Source organism: Erigeron canadensis, chromosome 4 (genome assembly GCF_010389155.1).
Source record: "Erigeron canadensis isolate Cc75 chromosome 4, C_canadensis_v1, whole genome shotgun sequence".
NCBI classification, from domain to species: Eukaryota; Viridiplantae; Streptophyta; class Magnoliopsida; order Asterales; family Asteraceae; genus Erigeron; species Erigeron canadensis.
The window spans coordinates 15,847,816-15,869,826 of NC_057764.1; the positions used below are offsets into that span (position 1 = coordinate 15,847,816).

The 22,011-nt window shown below is 33.8% G+C and overlaps 1 protein-coding gene across 1 annotated transcript; it reads right to left on the minus strand.

Moving 5' to 3' along the window:
- Positions 1-9,344: 9,344 nt before the first annotated feature.
- LOC122597039 lies at positions 9,345-10,205 on the minus strand. Its single transcript, XM_043769674.1, has one exon. It carries the CDS (start codon positions 10,203-10,205, stop codon positions 9,345-9,347), a length of 861 nt encoding a protein of 286 aa, XP_043625609.1.
- Between the last annotated feature and the right edge of the window lie 11,806 nt (positions 10,206-22,011).

Genomic DNA, 22,011 nt, shown 5'->3' on the forward strand with positions numbered 1-22,011 from the left:
TTAAGAACATGTAGATAGTCCACCGCTGTCTCACAACGAGACTATTTTTGTGGAGATTGATTGTGGATTTCATTTATATTATTGTGATGATAGTGGTTGGTAACACCTTTTTAAGACATTCATTAGGTTTTAATTGATTCTGTTAAGAATCAATTAGGATTTTTAAAAGTCGCTTCCGCATTTTATTAACGGTGTTATTTTTAAAGATGAAAATTTTTGAAATTCACAATTTTATAAAGCAGGGTGTTACAAGTTGGTATCAGAGACGTAGTTTAAGTGAAACATTGGCCATAGGTGTTGGTCTTGGACTTAAACTAGTGATGTATTGCACATTTAAGGTTTAGGAAGATTGCCTTAGGACGGGTTTGGGTTGAGAGTGAGAGTATGATTAATGCTTATATGTAATTGTGGTGTATATGCATATTTTTGTAGCTTAGCCTTATCATCCTTACTTCTCGCTATATCTATAGCTAAATCTCTTGTTGTGATTTTATAGAAGTATGGTGAACACAAGGAGCATGAATGGTGTTAATGGAGCAGGTGTCAGTAACACGAATAACAATGTGACTTCTCGTCCTACCGAAGCTGAAATGGCTGAATTGCTTCGCAGTGTCACCAATGAACTAACCAGGACAAGAGCTGAGTTGACTGAAATCAGAAATGAGAGAGATCATCTGTTGAATCAGCCTGAAAGGTCAGGGGAGAGTTACCTTCGCCGGAACTGCCGGAATGAGGGAGCATCTCCTACCCGTTCTTTCACGGGTAATACTTCTTCGATTCACTCTATTCATCGACAGGATGACAGGACACTTGATGCTCGGGATGGTGATATTAACAGGAGGCGTAGGGATGATGACAGAAATAATCGTGATCGTGGGGGTAACCGTGATACAGTTCATGAGTATAATAATTTCATGAAATGCAAGCCGAATATTTTTAAGGGTGGTCACTATTTAAGTAGACTTATTTATTTAGTCCTTTTGGCTTTTATTACGTTGACTATTTTTATGGAGATTGATTGTGGATTTCATTTATATTATTGTGATGATACTGGTTGGTAACACCTTTTTTAAGACATTCATTATGTTTTAATTGATTCTGTTAAAAATCAATTGGGATTTCTAAAAGTCGCTTCCGCATTTTATTAACGGTGTTATTTTTAAAGTTGAAAATTTTTGAAATTCACAATTTTATAAAGCAGGGTGTTACATTAGTTGTCAAGCTCACAAACTCGCCACATCGGATCTATGACATAAGCGATGATGAATTTGGTGTGAAATTCACAATTTTCACATTTCTATTGACTCTTCATTTGGAAGATGTTGATATTGAATAAGGGCGACACTCTGCTCCGGTTCCCGACTTCAGTTGATCACGTTATGTCTAGAGCTATCTTGCTTGATCATTAATTTGATCTTATTTTTTTCTTAAGACACATTTGAGTCATATCTTTGTGATATTATTGCATATCTATGTGATATAGCCGGAACATTTGTAAGTTTTGAGTAAACGAGAAGTCTAACAGTGACCTCGGTTCTTACCTAAAACGTCTTTAAGGATAACAAATTGTGGTTATCGAACGCCTTAGGTGACACTGACCATGATTTCTATTCTATGAAGCAATCTCGTAGTTGAAAAGCTACAAGACCGAACTATGTTAGAAATTTGCTTTGTGCATAATTCAATGATACATAGGAAATCCGGAAAAAGTCATACATTTTTTTCGGTCATTTCATTAATCCTTTTGATTTTTGAACATGTTAACGGATCATCCTTATCCGGTCTTTCATTTCTTATCTCACAAACACAAAAACCACCAAGCAAGAGATTTCTTTTCGCATTTTATCAATCAATGTTTGCATAATGACATTAGTTCCCAACTTTGTCATTATGAGGGGGAGAAAAAGATTATGATTTATTGAGAAAGAAAAAGATTAAGTAAAGGTGGAATGGAATGAAATGTAATTGTGATTGAAAAAGAAGTGAATTTCGCCGCCGAAATATATCGAAAATAAGGATATTGTTCAAAGATGCTCCAAAATGCTTACACTCATGATGCTTACACTCATGAATTGAGGGGGAGCATGATTAATTCAAAGTTTTGTTCAAAAGTTTACTCTCCAAAGTGTTTAAGTCAAAATGACAAAGATCAAAGCTACAAAAGTTGAAAAGATTGATTCGAAGATTCAAGACAAAGAAGTAAACTTCGAAAGAGTCTTCATCAACACATTTCATTCAAGATCTTCAAATCAAGAAGCTTCAATGCATATATCAAGGGGGAGAGTTTAAGTTTTTGATACTTCATTCCAAGAAAACAAATTTTCTTTCAACAATCGAAGATTGAAGAACCAAAGCCGAATTTATACCTTTCGCACTTCAAAAGACAACTCTGATTCACGGTTCAACAATTTTCAAAGATTCTAGACTCATTCATTTTATTCTCTGTTCAAACAGAACATTGAGAATTTCATCATGTTTTAACTACAAGAAGTCCAAGACCAAGATTGATTCAAGTTCTCCAGAGACAATAAGAAAGCTTTGAAGACTTGTTTAATCACACCAATTGTCTTCACCATCGGGCTCATCAACTTAATTCCTACAAGACAAAATAACACGTACTTCATCCATTAGAATATATCACTAAGGGGGAGAATGTTAGAAATCCAAAAATAGTGAAAAATTGTAATTTAAGTTAGTGGACTTAATTGTTGTTTAGACATGGTGAAATGATTTCTAACGTTGAGGGGTTAGATATGACAATAAGAATATTTGTAATATTAGAGTATATATACCCTCAATACATTAGAAATCATAACAACAACCAATAAGCCTTTTATCCATTTTTACATATACAACAAAGATAGATCGTCTCTCTCTCTCTCTCTCTAGAAAATCACACACACTAAACACACCAAGAACGCACACACTTGAACCGCCATTGTTGAGATCGAATCATTAGTAGAAATCGTGTTGTTACATTTTGCATGCTTACGAATATGATTGAGAAAGGTTGAAGCTTTATTACTTTTATTGGTCCATACCGATTTTCTTCGAAGTTTTTAACCAAGTTTTGTTGTTTGTGTCGATCTATTTCATTTTAATGTGTTATTTCATCTTATAACTTTATTTTTGTGTGTGTTGTTGTTGAAATCCATGGAAGAAAGAGAGGCTGGATTAGAAGATGTTATAGGAGATCAGGTATATTTTTTTGTATATATGTGGGTTGTAATCTCTGTGTAAAAGACTATATTCGTGTCAGAGGCAAAATAAGGAATTTGCAGCTTGATAAAGATGAATCACAAGCAAAAATAAGCAAGCCTATTCAATTCAACATCCATATTATTAATCGCTCTGTTAATCAAAGCGAGTTTTAATTCCATTTTTTATTTTAATTTAAGAAAGCTTGAAGCTGCTTATGTTAAGGCAACTATTCCTGATGAAGTTGCTTATGTTACGGCAGCTGCTACTGAACCTAAGGTATATATATATGGATATCAAATCTAAGATCTATATATATATACATATAGATATAGATATATATAAATTTCTTTATTTATATGAATCTATCATGTTAATACAAATCTATTCGACTTTTCTAGATTATATTGCATAAACCCAGCGAATGGCGATTGAGTTTAAATTTATGGCGTTGAAGGTACTTTATACTGAATATTCTGATTGAAGGTGCTGAATTTCTTGTAGCGATTGTGTTTTTAAGCAGCAACTATAAACCGGGTACATCTATAAAGGTTTATTTTGAATCTTTAACTTTAATGTGTTATGATTTATAGAAGGAAACGAGGATGCAAGGTATGTTTGGGTAGCGGCTTTGTGATTTTGGTGTATGAGGACTGAAGGAATCTAGAAAAGATCCCTTGGGCTTCAACCGAAGCCGACTATGTCGTGGAATCCGCTCATTTCGAGGTATCTCAAATATTTTTTTCTAAGTGCATATGGCTTTTCTTTTGCATGTTTACGAATTTGATTAAGAAAGGTTGAAGCTTTATTAGTTTTATTGGTCCATACCGAGTTTTTTCAAAGTTTTTAACCAAGTTTGTTGTTTGTGTCGATCTATTTCATTTTAATGTGTTATTTCATCTTATAACTTTATTTTTGTGTGTGTTGTTGTTGAAATCCATGAAAGAAAGAGAGGCTGGATTAGAAGATGTTATAGGAGATCAGGTATATTTTTTTGTATATATGTAGGTTGTAATCTCTGTGTAAAAGACTATATTCGTGTTAGAGGCAAAATAAGGAATTTGCAGCTTGATAAAGAGGAATCACAAGCAAAAATAAGCAAGCCTGTTCAGTTCAACATCCATATTATTAATAGCTCTGTATCTCCCTTTACATACTAAAAGAGGGTGAGAAATCTTTTAAAAAAAGCTTAGTTGTCAAGCTCACAAACTCGCCACATCGGATCTATGACATAAGCGATGATGAATTTGGTGTGTGTTCTGAGGTGCGAGAATTTGTGAAGGAGGGTGTATTGGGTGGGATAATAAAGTTGAAAAATAGGCGGGTCCTTTAATTTTAAAAAAAAGGGCATTATTATTGGGAGACGTGGGGTTTGCAACAGATGAGAAGGAAAGGAGACTCTGGTATAATCTTTCTTTTCATATTTTTTCTTCAATCAATATTTCAAAATTAAAATATCAAATAAATTGGGAGTGGCGGAGGAGAAGAACATGGCGGTCGCTCTGTTAATCAAAGCGAGTTTTAATTCCATTTTTATTTTAATTTAGAAAAGCTTGAAGTTGATTATGTTAAGGCGACTGCTGCCGATGAAGTTGCTTATGTTACGAATGATGTTACTCAACCTAAGATATATATATATATATGTATATAAATTATGAATCTATCATGTGTATACAAATCTATTCGACTTTTCTAGATTATATTGCATACACCCATGAAATGGCGATTGAGTTTACATCATGGCGTTGAAGGTACTTTATACCGAATATTCTGATTGAAGGTGCTGAATTTCTTGTGGCGGTTGTGTTTTTAAGCAACAACTATAAACCGGGTACATCTATAAAGGTCTATTTTGAATCTTTAACTTTAATGTGTTATGATTTATAGAAGGAAATGAGGATGCAAGGTATGTTTGGGCAGCGGCTTTGTGATTTTGGTTTATGGGGACCGAAGGAATCTAGAAAAGATCCCATGGGCTTCAACCGAAGCCGACTATGTCGTGGAATCCGCTCATTTCAAGGTATCTCAAATGATTATTTTTCAAAGTGCATATGGCATTTCTTTTGCATGTTTACGAATTTGATTAAGAAAGGTTGAAGCTTTATTAGTTTTATTGGTCCATACCGATTTTTTTCAAAGTTTTTAACCAAGTTTTGTTGTTTGTGTCGATCTATTTCATTTTAATGTGTTATTCATCTTATAACTTATTTTTGTGTGTGTTGAAATCCATGGAAGAAGGAGAGGTTGGATTAGAAGATGTTATGGGAGATCAGGTATATTTTTTTGTATATATGTGGGTTGTAATCTCTATGTAAAAGACTACCGTGTCAGAGGCAAAATAAGGAATTTATATCCTAATAAAGAGGAATCACAAGCAAAAATAAGCAAGCATATTCAATTCAACATCCATATTATTAATAGCTCTGTATCTTTTTACCATATGGTAATCTTGAACTCAGGTGATTTACACTGATGGTGGCTACGATTTTCAAATGTCCAACAGATTTTTCTATGGAGCGTCAAAGCGGGTGGGTTGGGTAAGAAATGCAATAGGTTTTAGTCAAAATGCATGGGTTCAGATAGAGTTGACCAAAATGGATTCTTTTCTCCATTTTGAAAGAGATCGTATTAATAAAACCCTATATATAGGGAGAGATACAATCGATACATTCCCTATTGCCAGCACTACTTTTTAGGACTAGATATATATCAATCTTAACCAAATAATATAATGATATCTATACTATAATTATGAAATATATCTACATGCTAATAGCCCCCCGCAGTTTGATCTGGATGTGAGTAAACGGTCAAACTGGATCTGAAGGATTGAAATAGAGACCTTTGGTGAAAATGTCGGCATATTGTAAGGGTGATGGAACATGAAGTACCCGTATGTGACCCACTCGAACTTTTTAACGTACAAAATGAATATCTATCTCAATATGCTTCGTCCGCTGATGTTGAACTGGATTATCTTATAAGTAAACCGCGGATACATTATCACAAAAAATTACTGAAGCTCGTCGTAAAGGAACTTGTAACTCTAAAAGCAAATTTCTGATCCATGTGGCTTCAGCAACTACATTTGCCACACCGCGGTATTCTGCAATAGAGCGGAAAACTACTGGTTGATGTTTGGAGGACCAAGAAATTAGGTTGTCCCCAAGAAATACACAATATCCACTCATCGATTTGCGAGAATCAGGACAACCACCCCAATCGGCATCGGAATAAGCCACAAGAGAGTGAGATGCAGTTTTGAAAATGCGAATACCATAGTTATGTTTACCTTGTATGTACCTGATGATGCGTTTCATAAATGCAAAATGAGGATCCTGAGGCTCATGCATAAACAAACAGACCTGTTGAAGAACATATGTACTATCCGGTCTAGTGAATGTCAGATACTCTAATGCACCAGCCAAACTCCTATACAATGTGGGGTCGTGAAAAAGAGCCCCATCAGTGGCGCTAAGTTTGGAAGACAAATCGACTGGTGTTGCACACGGTTTACAGTTAGACATAGAAGCTCTGGAAATAATATCCTTAGCATACTGATCTTGTGATTAAAATAATCCTTCAGCTTGGCGAGTAACCTTAATCCCTAAAAAATGATGTAATTCCCCCAAATCTGTCATGGCAAACTCTCGTGAGAGTGTGCTAATAATCTGATGTAATAAGGTGGTACTAGAAGCTGTAAGAACTATATCATCGACTTAGAGCAACAAGTAAGCAATACTCGAGCCTTTGTAATAGGTAAATAAAGAGTTGTCACAAGCACTTTTGGGAAAACCATGCGATAATATAAATGAAGCAAACCGAGTATACCAAGCTTGAGGTGCTTGTTTAAGGCCGTAAAAGGACTTTTTCAAGCGACACACAAAGTTAGGATACCTTTTGTCAACAAAGCCAGGCGGTTGATGCATGAACACTCTTTCATTTAAATGGCCATGAAAAAAGGCATTCTTTACATCTAACTGGTGAATCGGCCATGAACAGGAAACTGCAACAGATAAGAAGGTTCTAATGGTAGTCGGTTTAACAACCGAACTAAATGTGTCTGCACAATCGATACCTACTGTCTGAGATTTTCCATTAACCACCAAGCGCGCCTTATAACGCTCTAAGGACCCATCTAACTTAAATTTATGACGAAAAAGCCAAATGCAACGGATAACAAGGCTATCAGTCGGACGAGGCACCAATTCCCATGTATCATTAACCTGTAACGCATTAAATTCAACTTGCATGGCATTTAACCAATTAGGATCAGCAAAGGCTTGGGCATAAGAAGAAGGTACAGGAGAAGTGGTCAATGCTACTAAGTTGAGCAACTGATTGGTTTTGAGGGAACCGGTTTTGGAGCGGGTGACCATTGGGTGAACATTACTAGCTTGAGGAATAGATTGGGCTGGTCGGATTAGTGTAGGTAACGATGTTGGCTGGGATGTTGTTTTTTCCACATGTATTGAAGGCCGGATCTGACAAGGCCTTCTGGACTAAGTATGGATAATGGGGGGAGGCTGCGGTTTAGGAGGATGACGAAACACAAAAGTATCTAGTGGGGGATCATCTAGAGATTGATAGGTTTTAGATAGAGTAGGTATAGTATATGGAAAAGTGTGTTCGTCAAAAGTCAAATGCCGAGATATGTGAATCTTCCCAGTAGTGGGGTCGAAACATCTCTACCCACGAAAATCTAGTGGGTAGCCAAGAAAAATACAACGGATAGATCGGGTATGTAATTTATGGGGCTGAGTGGCAGAAGTATTAGGGCATCCGAACACACGTAGGTGTTCATAGTCTGGATGGCGAAGGTAAAGGGCATAGGTAGGGGTATAAAAGTTCAATCATTTTGTTGGTAAAATATTATGAAGGTAGGTAGCCGTATGAAGAGCTTCCACCCAAAACATGGGCGGAAGATTTGCATGGACTAACAGGGAACGGATGATGTCATTGAGACGGCGAATCATCCGTTCAGCTCGACCATTTTGAGAAGATGTTTGCGGACACGAAAACCGAAAGAGGAGACCATTCTGATTAGCAAAGCTTTTGAAAGCATTATTATCAAATTCACCTCCTAGATCACATTGAAAGGTTTTAATTGGATGATTAAATTGGGTAAGTATAAGACGATGGAACTTAACAAAAGTAGGAAAAGTTTCTGATTTATATCTGAGAGGATAAACCAATATAAAATGGGAGAAGTTATCTATGAGTACCATGTAATACTTGTACCCGATTTTGCTAAGTACGGGTGAGGTCCACAAATCACAATGAATAATATCAGATGGTGAAAAAGTAAACGAATTTCAAGCATAAAATGGTAAACGTTTACTATTAGAAAGTTGGCATGAATTGCAAACACGATGTAACATGTCTTTATTACAAGAAGTATTAAAGTTACGACTAAGAATATCTAAAACTTGAGCACCAGGAAGCCCGAGACGATCATGCCATGGTAAAAATGGAGTTGTAAGAAAGCAACTATGAGGCGGAAGCTGTGGATTAGTGAGCGGATAGACATCCCCAGTGCTATTGTGGCGAGAAAGGAAGTGTCCAGTAGTTAGATCCTTCAAAGAGAAACCATAAGGGTCAAACTCAATGGACACATTATTATAACAAGTAAAACGTTTAACAGAAATAAGGTTTTTGATCACTGAAGGACTATACAGGATGTTAGGTAAAATATAAGTACGGTTAAATCTACTATGAAAACCAGTGCCAGATCTTTTAATTGGTAAATAATTGCCATTTCCAACTAATATGTTGTTGCCTAAAGGAACCGATGAGGGATGGAGTATGTTACCTTAATCGGAAGTAATGTGAGAGGTTGCAACACTGTCCATATTCTACTGATGGGCATCAGGTTGAGTAAGTTGCATTGTAGAGAAAGTAGCATTCAAGTCTGATGGGTTTAAGGCAACATATCCAGAGTAATGAGGACCTACAAAGTGGGCTTGACCAACCGTATTGGATGCGACACTGGGTTGAGGTTGGTTGTTTTGCTGGGTAGTGTATGTCGGTTGGATAGTGAATTCGGGTGGTCCGTGTTAGGCTGTCTAGTTGTGGAAGTTGGGCCACCAGTTTGGCTGGGTTGGGTAGGGGCATGGTGGAGTATTCCACCAAGCCCAAGTGGGATATCATTGGTTTTGATAAGCTGTGGATTGTTGAGACGAATCACGACAACCCCCACGTCCTCTTCCTCCACGGTTGGTTCTACCCTGACCACGTCCCCGACCACGCTGTGAATAATAATTTGGGGTCTGATTGTTGGTTGGTGATGTGTTGGGTGCTGGTGTCTGGGAATGTGGCTGAGGTGTGGCAGAGGTGATAAGAACCGTGGAAGAATGATTTTGACGAGCCTCTTGACGAATCAGTTCCTCCTTTAACATACTTGTCGCTAAATCCCAGGTTACATCAGCAGTCTGATTAATTATAGATGTTGTGCTATCGTATTCTGGAGGTAACCCGCGAATGAGTTGTAGCACGAGATGTGAATCTATAACAGGATGGTCAACGTCCTCAAGTTGATTTGCAAGGTGCTTGAGTTTTTCACAATAATCATCCAAAGATGAACAGGCTGCAAGAGTTAAATTACAAAACTTGGTTTCTAAAGCGGCTGCCCGAGACTTCTTGTTACTTAAATAGATTTTCTCCAACTTAACCCAGGCATCCCTTGCTGTTGAATTAGTGGCCAAAACACGAACCAGTATGTCATCTGAGATAGTGCTATAAATCCAAATCCATTGTAGCACGAGTGCATCAATTTCCTTCCATTCTGCATAATCGTTGGCTGTTGATTCAGGAGCCTTAGTTCCGTCGATGTGGCTGGAGACTTTATAGGCTGTGGCATGAAGTTTGAATAATTTGATCCAGGAGGAGTAGGTCACTTTTGTGCCGTCTAAGGTTCGGATCTTGGTCTGTACATTGGTGACTGAATAGGCAGGATGTAGGGTGTTAACTGGTTTTTGAGATGATCCAGAGGTGTCATCTTTAGCCATGGAGAAAAGAGAAGTGAAATAACAAAATAAAAAAAAAGGATTAGGGTTTCAAAACCGAAGCTCTGATACCATGAAAGAGATCGTAATATGAGGTTTCTCAATGCCTCTCATTTACATAATAAAACCCTATATTGCCAACACTATTTTTTAGGACTAAATATACATCAATCTTAACCAAATAATATAATGATATCTATACTATAATTATGAAATATATCTACATGCTGATACATTTATTATATAGTTTCATATGTAATCAATGTATTAAGAACTATAGTCAAAGGGATATGAATATAAATGAAGCTTCTGCCCAATATTTTCATAAAAGTTGGAAATTATGAACTTATCTGAATAGAGTATGGCTAATGTATTTTAGGTTGGCAAGTTGGCATTCAAGAAGGTGCAGCTTATTGGGATGAAAATTGTGATAAATTTCAAGATGAAGGTAAACCATAAACTATGACCTTCAAATATGTCATTTTTAAAAAGTTGAGGAGGGTAACATGTAGTAAATTGAGATTTATCCTTTGAATTTGTATGCTTCTGTTGGTCCAGTAAATCTGCATTTTTTGATGAGAGAACTTTAAATGAGCCAGTCTTTAGTTAATATTATTTTAAACCAAAGTTGTAAAAATCACTAAGCTTTCTTTGTATATGAGGGAAAGCATTTTGATGAAAGGATTTAATGGATTTTGGAAGTGAATGGGCTGGCTTACTTTGATTGAGTACCATCTTTATAAGATGATTTGAAGGAAGAGGTCCAAAGTTAGAACCTCCTGTCATCAGGAGGTGCATTTCGTATAATACTGACCTTTGCGGTCAACGTTGTATATTGGCGTGCTTTAAAGGTTATAACATGATGAAATTTTTTGTGTATTTGGCACGAGGAAAAAGAAAAAGAGAAGAAAGAAATTGGGACAAATCAGTTTTCAAAGGTTAGTATTTGGGTTTGTTTTATATGGAAAGGTTAAAGTTCATACTCTATTTTGCGTGATTCAAGATAGTTTAATCTTATATTAAACCATTAGCAATCTAGCGTATTTGGTGTCACATTATTTCAACTAATAAATCCATATATCCAGGATGATGAGAATGTGTCTGATAAGCTCATACTCTATTTCAAGATAGCTTTCATTATATTTCTCGAAACTTGCTTATATGTACCTTTAGGTATTTGGTGTCGCTTTATTTGAACTAATAACTCTATGTATCTAGGATGACGAGAATGTGACAACCCACTCAAAGAAGGAACATAGCGAGTTTTGAAACCAGTGGCTCAGACGAAAGCGAGTATGATGAGAGGTATTAAGCTCTTACAAGTTTTAGTTCTCTCTCTCTTGGTAGATTATAGAGTTGTATATAGCCTTATCAAGTAGATGATGATACGATGAATTTGCAACTGTTCAAGAAATAGATTGATTAATTTTTTATGGGGCTTTAAAATTATTGATAATAATGTGCGTTGCTCTGCTAATTGAGCTTTATTATCATGTCAGTTTTCTACTAGAGGGCGGCATCATTTTTCTACCTAGATGAAGTAGGTTATCATACTGGATACGATAGTTGAAACTTCTGCAATTTGATTGTTCATTATAGAGAGGCATAATCCTAATTACGCTGTTCGACTTTCCTTTAGAGAGATTCTAGTACTCCAGCTGATGGGACCACTTTACATGGGAAACAAGCACGTCCTGAAAATGTTAGTAAGGGGTGAGATTTATTTTTTTTTTGTTTCATAAGTGAAAGTTAAGTGTCATTGTAGTGGAAATGTATTGTTAATAATCTGTAACATCTTTATAAGTATGCTTAGTAATGGAGTCATGAGTATCACCACGATCAATTAAGTATTGTGTGTTTTTAGTAACAAGTGAAAGGCCTTGGTAACCTCCTTTTTATAATAATACTTTATAATAACACTTTACTAATTTTATCATATATTTCAAGTTTCTCTTTTTGCCTATAAATTAATCTTAGACGGAATGTTAGATTAAAGATGGCAATATGGGTGAGTTGGATGTTGGATCGGTCATAACAAATCTCTTCTTAGTATATGTGAGGCTGACTTAAAACACCTTTTGTCCTTTTACAGGTTATTTTGTTTTTATGCTCGGTGTTTTAAATAGATCATTTGATTGGATTTTATTTTATTGGACAGAAACTCATATTCTGATGATGAAAGTGAAAAATTTTACAAAGAGATCCTCTTAACACTTATTATAAAACCATAAAAAGGAAATATATTGCTTTGCATAAATTATTAACAATCTATAGTTACTACGTATTCATTTCCTCATAACTTTATGAAGTTTTTATATGTAGTTTTTTATAAATATTAAATGGCTCAACAGGTGTAAGTCCCAGTCTTCAATCGGTGCACCGACTCCGGTGTGGAGAACTTCGACCTGATAGCAAAGAGTGGTTATGGAAGTTACAATTATATTATATACTTTGTAATTTGTAAAGTTGGAATCATTAAGGGACATGATCACATGAACTAAGGAGCAGTTTGGTTCACATAATGTTTTTGAAGGAATTGAAATCTGTGAAAGGAATTGTAATTTGAAGGAATTGGAATCTGAAAATTTAAAAATATGTCTTGTGTTTGGTTGATAGAATTAAATGAAATTCAGTTAACGGAATTCATACATAACCTTGTAAAGTGACAAAATTAACCCTTTATCACATTTTATGTTTAAACTAGGTAATTCGAAGCCCCTGTAGTTATTGTTTTTCACGTTTTGTTATTTAAATGGATTACCACAAATACAACATTGTAAATGTATTTACATCCAAATTAATAATTGCGTAAAACATAATGTTTAAAAAAACCTCTAAAGAAGAAATAAAACGCAAATATGTTTATTTAAGGGCAATAACACAACACATTCAATTCAAAAGTTATCAACACCATCTAAGACCATGTTTGTTTAATATTTGGTATGTTAACCATATCTAGTTTTGTGGCCTTTTTACATGGTATGACACTTGACAACATACAGGTAATTAACGTTTATGTTTACCAAAAAAAATCATGAAGGAAAAAGCTTTCAAAAAAAAAAACTCAAAAATGAATAGAAAGTAAAAAATAAAACAAAAAGAATCAAAAGAAATATGTAAAACAAAATTCTTCAAAAAAATTTTTGCTAAAAAAGATATCAAAATACAAAAAAAATAATAATTTATAACTAAAAAATGTTAAAAACTCAAAATATTGCAAAATAGATATTAAAAAAAAACCTAAAATTAAAAATTTAGGAACAAATACTATTAAAAAAATATCAAGGAAAAATTTATGTTTAAGCAAATGTATGTTACTTAAATTGATTTTATATAAAATCAAAGAAAACAACAAAAAAAAATTTATACATATATAAATGTATTCAAATATAAAATTTCAGGATTATATATGAAAGTTTTTTAAAAGTATGTATTAATCTGTTCAAATATAAAATTTTAGGGTTATATATGAAAATTTTATAGGTTAAAAATGTAAATTTTGTAAACAAAAAATATAAATTTTGAAGTGTTTTTCACTCAACCAAACTCAATCTTTTGTTTATATTTTACATATATTTTATTTATTTCATAAAAATAAGTAAAGATAAAAATTACTATTCACATTCATTTACTTTATTATATTGTCGCTTTATTATATTATTATATAAGTAATGACAGAATTCACATAATATAATTTATGTTTCATTTTTCTACACCGTTAATAACAATAATAAATAATTATAATAAAAATAAAATAATGTAAGATATATATGAAAAATAAACACATCGGTTCTACCATACTCTTATCTTTTCCTTTTCACATGATAATATCCATTCACCTTCTGTCTTCTTCTTTTCACTTTTCACACAGTATCATCATCATCAGGCATCATCTTTGTCCTACACAAAATTCATTTCATACATTCTTATCCTTATATTTTAATTATCATTTTCAAAATCAATTGAACCCCTATCATTTTCAACAAGAAGGGTGTTGGTTGTTCTAAATTTCTTAATCACCGATGGTGGTTTCCATGGGGGCGGTAGACAGTAGCTGTAATAGTGGCGATAGACGGTGGCTGCTATGGGATCAAGGACGTTGGTGGGTGGCTGCCATGGGCCCATGGCGATAAGGAGGTTGGTGGCTAGGTGGTGGCTCAGCAGCAAGGTCGGTGATATGTTGGTTGCAGGTTGCAATGTCAATTTTAATCAATTACGGTGGATGTCAAGGCGGCAGGTAGGTTGTGGCGGTGGTTGGGGGTACACCAACGAACCATGGTTGCACAGATATAAAAAAAAGAAATAGGTCTGTATTTTTTGTGGGGTTTTTTTTTGTCAAAATGCTAAACATTCTATGTATATATGGAAGGATTTCTAAATTCTGTATATAATAGAATTTGAAGGAAAATTCCCAATTCCAATTCCGTCACTTTGTCAAACCAAACAAAGTAATCGGTGAAATTTAAATTCCAATTCCTTGGAATTCTTAAGAATTCCATGAAACAACATGAGCTAAGAAGTATTTAGATGTCAAATAGTTCTAAAGTTGCCTTGGTGTTTTGTTTATTAACTATCAATAATGGTACCTATTTACCTTCAAGTAAATGGAATGTTTACTTTCAGAAGTTCTTGCAAATTTGAATATACATTTTTTAACCTAATTATACATTTTTTAACCTAATTACTAATTATGTATTATTGGTCTCATTAATCGTTTTTTATTTAAGATACTAAACTTTTAAACTAATTACTTTCTTTCTCAGATTTAATTTTATATTAATTTAAAAAAACGACTTTTTAGAACTTACCCGAGTTTTTCGCGGGATAAAAATCTAGTTCTTTTCACAACAAAAAGCACTCGATTCTTCTAAGGAAATAGAGCACTCGATTCTTCTAAGGAAATAGTCGTAGTTGTACATAATTTTCACTTATATTAATTATCATTTAGTTTTTAGATGATAATGACACATTTTTAAGGGATATCACTAATATTTTATTACATGAGTAAAAAAATAAGAAAATGATAATGACAGCCTTAAGGGTTTTCATTAACATCTTATTAAATGTATTAAAAAAATAATATTTTATATATATTTATCCTTTTGAATTTTTACAAGACAAAATTCAAATTTTAATCCTGACAAACATAAGACTTGTCGTTAACAAAGTTCTAAAAAAATAATATATGAAGACCCACTTAAATTGAGGTATCTAGGATATTGAATTTCTGTCGTCTGTAGTGTAAAACTATGTTACTCCTTAATACTGGTGACTAGTGTAGACTGTAGAGGTATTAGGTATATGTCTATTTTTGTGGAGTTTTTCCCGTAGAGATTAATGATGGATATATGCATTTTTTCTAAAATCAAAACTAAAATAAAATAGAATATATATATATATATAAGGGAGTCATTCAACAAGAACAAGATAAAAATAAGAACATGTAAAAACCAATAAGAGACTTCCAGATCATCAACCATTAAAAAGGCTATATTAGACAATATAAAAATGTATTTAATTTCTATTTTGAATCAAACAGTTATAGATTAATTCAGTTAATTACATATTCAAATTCACTTTGTTATTGAACGGCTTCTTGAAAATTCAATATTCATTCTACATATCAATCTCATATTTTATGACATCCAAATATTCATTAACAATTTTATGAGGCTATATTATATAATATATATTATATATATTGTCTTTACATGCATACTTATTTTTTAGAAATTAATAGAATGCACACATCCGTGTATTGGTTGAAAAACAATTCATATATGGATGCACATAACTTATATAGATACAAATTTTATGAGGGATGCAAATTTCATAGTCAAACTATGAAAGGGATGCAAATTTTAGATCTCGTTGTCAAACTGAATTATATGGATGCACTAACTTTTTCATAATTTGGATGCATAAACTTTTTTTTTATTATGGATGAACAACTCGAGAATGTTAGAATAAAACCTACTCCAGTAATATTACTTGTTTTTTATATAGAAGAAGTGCATCCGTTATTTAAATTGCATCCACATTTAGGTAGATCACCCATCACCGATCACCTCTGAAAGGACCAATTTTGACTCGACCATTTTAAAGGTTTTTTTTTTACAGCAATACCCCACTGCGGCGCAGTGGGGCTGAATCCTCCCACTGCGGCGCAGTGAGAAAATTATGTCCAGATTTCTCAAAACCCATTTTAGACACTTTTCACTTCTTGCACCCTTTTCAATCTCAATTTCAAACTTTAGACCATAACATTTATGAGTTCAATCAAATATTTTTATCCAAAACTCATTATAAAGGACGACATACAAAAATTAAAAATTTCGGCATGACCAATTCGTAAAATTGTCGTCAGAACCTGTTACGGATTATGAGTTTTCCAAAGATACATTTCTAATACAAAATGACTCAATAAAAGTAGCCGAAACTTCTTATTTCTTACATTTGACAAAAATGAATAATTATACCAAAACAATCAATGTATCATGAGCCATAGTTCAAAGGGGTCTCTACGGGTCCTATCAACGTTACCATTATCCGCATTTATGATATGCTTCAAGCTTTACAAGTTCCACTTCAATCTTTATATTACTTAGCTTTGTTTCTGCAACCGGGACAACCATAAAAAGGGTAAACAACTAAAAAGTAAGCAAAGCTTAGTGAATAATCTTGCATACGTTTATACTTACGAAGGAGGGCAATGCTCAAGGGACTGTTGCATATGGACTATGACACCGTCGTGTCATATCCATAATACTCACCCTTGGGCTAGGCATTACAGGGATCCATATAAGCAAATGATTACAATCACAATCAATTATAACAATAACAAATGCTCCACATGAGCCTATGGCCACCAATTAGGCCTTTAATCAAACTCAACCATAAACATGGGACTTAACGCCAAATCAATTACCACCATGGACTCACTCAACATGAATGGTAATTGACCCAAGGCATATATAAAAGTATGCAAGAAAACTCACCTCCTCCGCGACAACCAAAATCATAAATCAATCAAGACCGCAAGTACACAATACGTATGCTTCAACCTAGCAATGAATCACAATTACATAGAATATCATAAATCACATACAAGATCACTTAGCCACAATCAATAGCATCTTAGCACTAAACTCATCTTTTACAATCTCATATTGCTCTTGGTGTGATTTGCAAAACATGAATCTCTTATCATAATGTCAACTCATTTTCATAACAAAATTACCATTTTCATCTTTTACCAAACTGCCTTCAAACAAGCATAACTCAAGTTCTACTCGCTCTTTTTACTTGATTCCAGTGGCCAAATTTATAAGACACATATCTACATTTTATATTTAGTGACTAACATGTGAATTGTCTTTCAAAGGTGACTTCTGGTCGTTTTAAAAACCAACACTGTTGCTGAAAACAGCTTTGACCTTACTGACTTCAAATGACTATAACTTGAGTTCTACACCATATATTGACCTCATTCCAGTGGCCACTTCTTCTTAACACATTTTAGTACATTTTATCTTCAGTGACTAACACAAGATTTGACCCGTATGAGTGTGTTTTTCTCGTTCTAAAAACTGATACAGAATTGTTTTTGCTGAAAATTCAGAATGACCACACTGACTTCAAAAATTCATAACTCGAGTTCTACTCCACATTTTAAACTAATTCCAGTGGCCACTTCCAACTAACACATACACCTACATTTTCTTTTTAGAACTCAACATGTGAAACATCTTTTACAGCAGAGTTTTGCCCACGACAACTTCAGTAACCAAATGTGTCAATTTCGTTTTCACTAACTATCATCAAAACTTCCATGGCTAGCCAACTAGAAACCCCTAATTTGGTTAAATTTCAAGAACCCTAACTTGTATTATAGCAATTAACTCGATATAAATAAAACCCTCAATTTCCAAATAAAATAGTTTCATGAACCCTAATTCTTGAAATTAAAATCAAAGTAGGTTAAAAGAAATTATTACCTTAAGAATTAAGAATTAGAATTTAGGATAAAAATCACCATTGCCTTCTCCTTTTTCCTTCCTAATTTCAGCCACCACCTCCACACTTGAACCCTCACTTTTCAATTTTATGAGATATATGATTATCACTATTATTATTGTTCTTGAAAAAGGATTCTTTGATTGAATTATAATGGGAATTAAGTTTTGTTAGTTTAAGAATTTGATGAACTTTGTAGAAGAAGAAAAAGAATGTGGAGATAGATGAATCACTAGAAGAAATTGGCTGGCACTTTGTATGTATGCCACGCCCGTTAATAGATTTTGAGGGTAAATTTACCCGCTATCCGTTAAAGTTCCAACTAAATTAACCACTTAATCAAAAATAAAATACTAAGAAACTATTTTAATGTCAAAACTATAATAAAGGTTAATTCTCATAGGCCTAAAAGGTTTTAGAATGTTACAACTCTCCCCCACTTGGAACGGATCACGACCTCGTGATCCAAGCCGTGTCCAGCAATGACGGTAATTAAAACATTCCTTTTTAAAGACACACGTAAAACCTTGAGAACATATTACTTCCCATAACTAGAAATGAAGAAGGTAAAATGAATTCCCAGGAGTTTTTCGGATAAATCCAAGCAAATAATAACCTTGTTGAGTCGAACACATATAGTTGATCTTGATAAGTTTCTCATCTCTTATCCACATAAGATTCTTGCTGAATTCGCTTTGAGTTGTAATCTTATCATTTGAACTTTCTTTGTCGATGTCATGTCCATACTCATGTCCTACAACTCTAGTTACTCCATTACTATCTAGAGATCAAGAGATCAACATAACATACCATGCAATATTCCACACGGTAACATCATAGTTCTAGCGCAGTAGTGATTGCTATACAAAGATCCCAATAAGAACAAGTGTAAATTCTATGCTCGGCCAAAGATCAACTACTCATGTTCACCACGTGTCTTAAAATCTTTGGAGAATTCTCTCTCGCGACCATCCGCTCTAGGGTAATACGCAGTACTTATCGATCAACTTGTCTATTTTCTTCACATTTACTTCAGAGGCGTGAAGCATAACTCGCATATCTGCCAGAAACATTGAAGTCGGAAACTCCACGCCTCGCTACTACTTTCACGACATAAATGTTGACTACAATTCCTGTCTGGTGAGCATTCGAATTTGGTAGGGTTTCATGGAGCAAATCCCTGTAACATTTCCCAGTACCAGTCCCATTTTCCATTCGGTACCATTTCCCTGTACCAAATCCCAGTACTGCGGTACCAAGTCTCGCTATCTAAGAAAAATGGGTACCGTTCCCGATTCCAAGTTCAATCCGGTATCGGGACTTAGGAAAATCTCTGATACCATTGGAAGTGCGGAATAGTCTTAATTAAAAGATATGTAGAGACAACAGTCTGAGTTCTTGTTCTAGTTTAACTAGATAGAGTTTTAACTCTCGTAATTGAGTTACGTCTCCACGCTAGTTAGCTGGATGTCGGAAAACCGAATCTAATAACAACTGGATTAGTTGTTTATTAAGAATAATCTGTTGATTAATTCTTTTAATTTCTTGTTTCAAGAAATTATGGTATGGACTCATTATAATTGATTAAATTATAAAGAGAAACTTAAAATATTTTTAGAGACAAGCGTCTCATTTCTTCATTTAATAAAACTACATGGAGTTTTAAATTAGTTATTTGACATATAGACATGTCTGCCAATTGGTTGTTTATGAATAGAATCATATAGCATTCGAATCATATTTTTCTTTCGGATAATCTCTTGATTAACTCGATGTATTTCCTCTTTGAGGAATTTTAAGTATAAGACCATAATTAACTCAAAGTCTTACAAATCTCTAGTTTTTATTGGCAATAATACCTTTCTTTAATTTGACGTAAACAATCATCAAGATTGAATTAGTAATGATTGTGGTGAACCACATATTCAATGATAGACTTTTAGTCATATTATGAATAATTAGATTACTATTCTTGTGGGTAACCCTTTTTAATTCTTGGCCTAGCCAATTTATGAGTTGATAATTCAATATGGACATGGTTGTCTGCATATCAATTTGATATATTTTGATTTTTATCAAGTTTTTAGTTTTAAGGAGAATAACTAAATTACCATATAAAGTTGTTTTAACAGTTATGGGTAACGTACCTTTTCTTTATATCTTCTAATTAATCTGAATACTGCTTCTGCTAGTGACCAAACCCAACCAATATTTCCCTAATGGCCTCCTGCCTAAACGGTACTTAATCATGGCTCCAGGGTCTCCAAGTTTAACAATAACAAATATTTAGAGAAAAAGATAGATAACTAGAAAGATAGTTTTATTTCATAACTGTCTCTTATCCGAAGATAAAAAACTTCTTGATAATTTACATTATTTCTCCTTAATAGAGAAACTACTCACTAACACTCATGATATTATACAATGAGAGAATTGTGTGATGGGTGGTATGCAGGATACTAGAAAATAAGATATGACTATGGGATAAGATGTCCTAAACTAAATGATCCATCTTCCTTATATAATGGAAGTGGTTTATTACAAGACAAATAAAAAGTCGTCATCCCTGACGTTTTTTGCTCGACAACCGCATGTGTTGAGTTTATCTTTCTTCTTTCGTCATCCATGACGTTTCTTGATCGACAGCTACATGTGTTGGGTTTATCTTTCTTCGTTCGTTTAGAAAGAGGAACCACTTGAATTGTCTTCTTCTGTTGAAGATTCTTTGTAATAATCGTAATATGACTTTTAGTCATAGCTATTAGCTTTTTACAAAGCTTTTTCTTTATCGATTGGACTTGCTCATTAATGGTTTAGTAAAAGGTTACCTTTAATGGTATTTCTTTCTTTCCAAATTGTGCAGAATAGTGAGTAGTTTCTTGTTGAGCTTGTAACAACGTTTTATATTTTTTGTATGGAAATGAATTTCCAGTAACATATTTGGAGACAATTCCCCAGTCTTCATAAATTCTTCCGTATTCGCCTTCGAAAATGACATAATACTTGGAGATTGTGTTTATGGGCTCTTGTAGAGCGTAACTTGGTCTGAGAGAGACCGTTTCAGTTTTTGGCAAACTATCAGCCATCAACGGATTTTTTGTCTTTACCAGAGCCGTTTGCTGCTAGACTAGATGAAGATTGTAGTTCTTCATTAACTTTCTTTTTGCTTTTTTCCAAAGCAACAGGAGTCAACGGATTTAATTTTTCTTTACCCTTTACCATTTGAGAGGGAATAGACTCAGATTTTATCCTTGCGGATTCCTGTTCTGAATTAACAGTTGTTAGACTTTCGTCATAAAGGGCTATTTTTTCTTGAATAGCTTTTAATTCAATTAAAAGAATTTTTTCTCTTAGGCGAAATGCCTTAAGTTCATCCATTATTCCCCCTTTCTTAAAATGGAAAATAAATGTCTTTTTTTCTTTCAAGGATTTCTTTTAATGCTATTTATAGCAAAAATTTGACTGCTTTATTGCTTACGTTTGAAAATCACGGGTTAAGCAATCAGCTAGTACACTTTTTGTCCTTTCAAGATGTTCAATCTCAAAAGAATATCTTGAAAACCACATCTGTCATCTGACAAAATGTCCTTGTTTATTATCTCCAGCAATTTTTGTTTTAAGGAAATAAGTACAATTTTTGTTATATGTTCTTACTAAAAATTTAACTGGAGTTAAATAAATAGAAAATTTTGAAATAGTGTTTTTTACCGCAAGTAATTCTTTTTCATTACTGTGGTAATTTCTTTCAGCTTGTTTGAAGCTTCCAGAAGTATATTTGCATATTTCTTCTCTT

Coding starts and splice junctions, on each gene's coding strand:
- LOC122597039 (XM_043769674.1), bottom strand. CDS start 10,205: ATGGCTAAAGATGACACCTCTGGATCATCTCAAAAACCAGTTAACACC.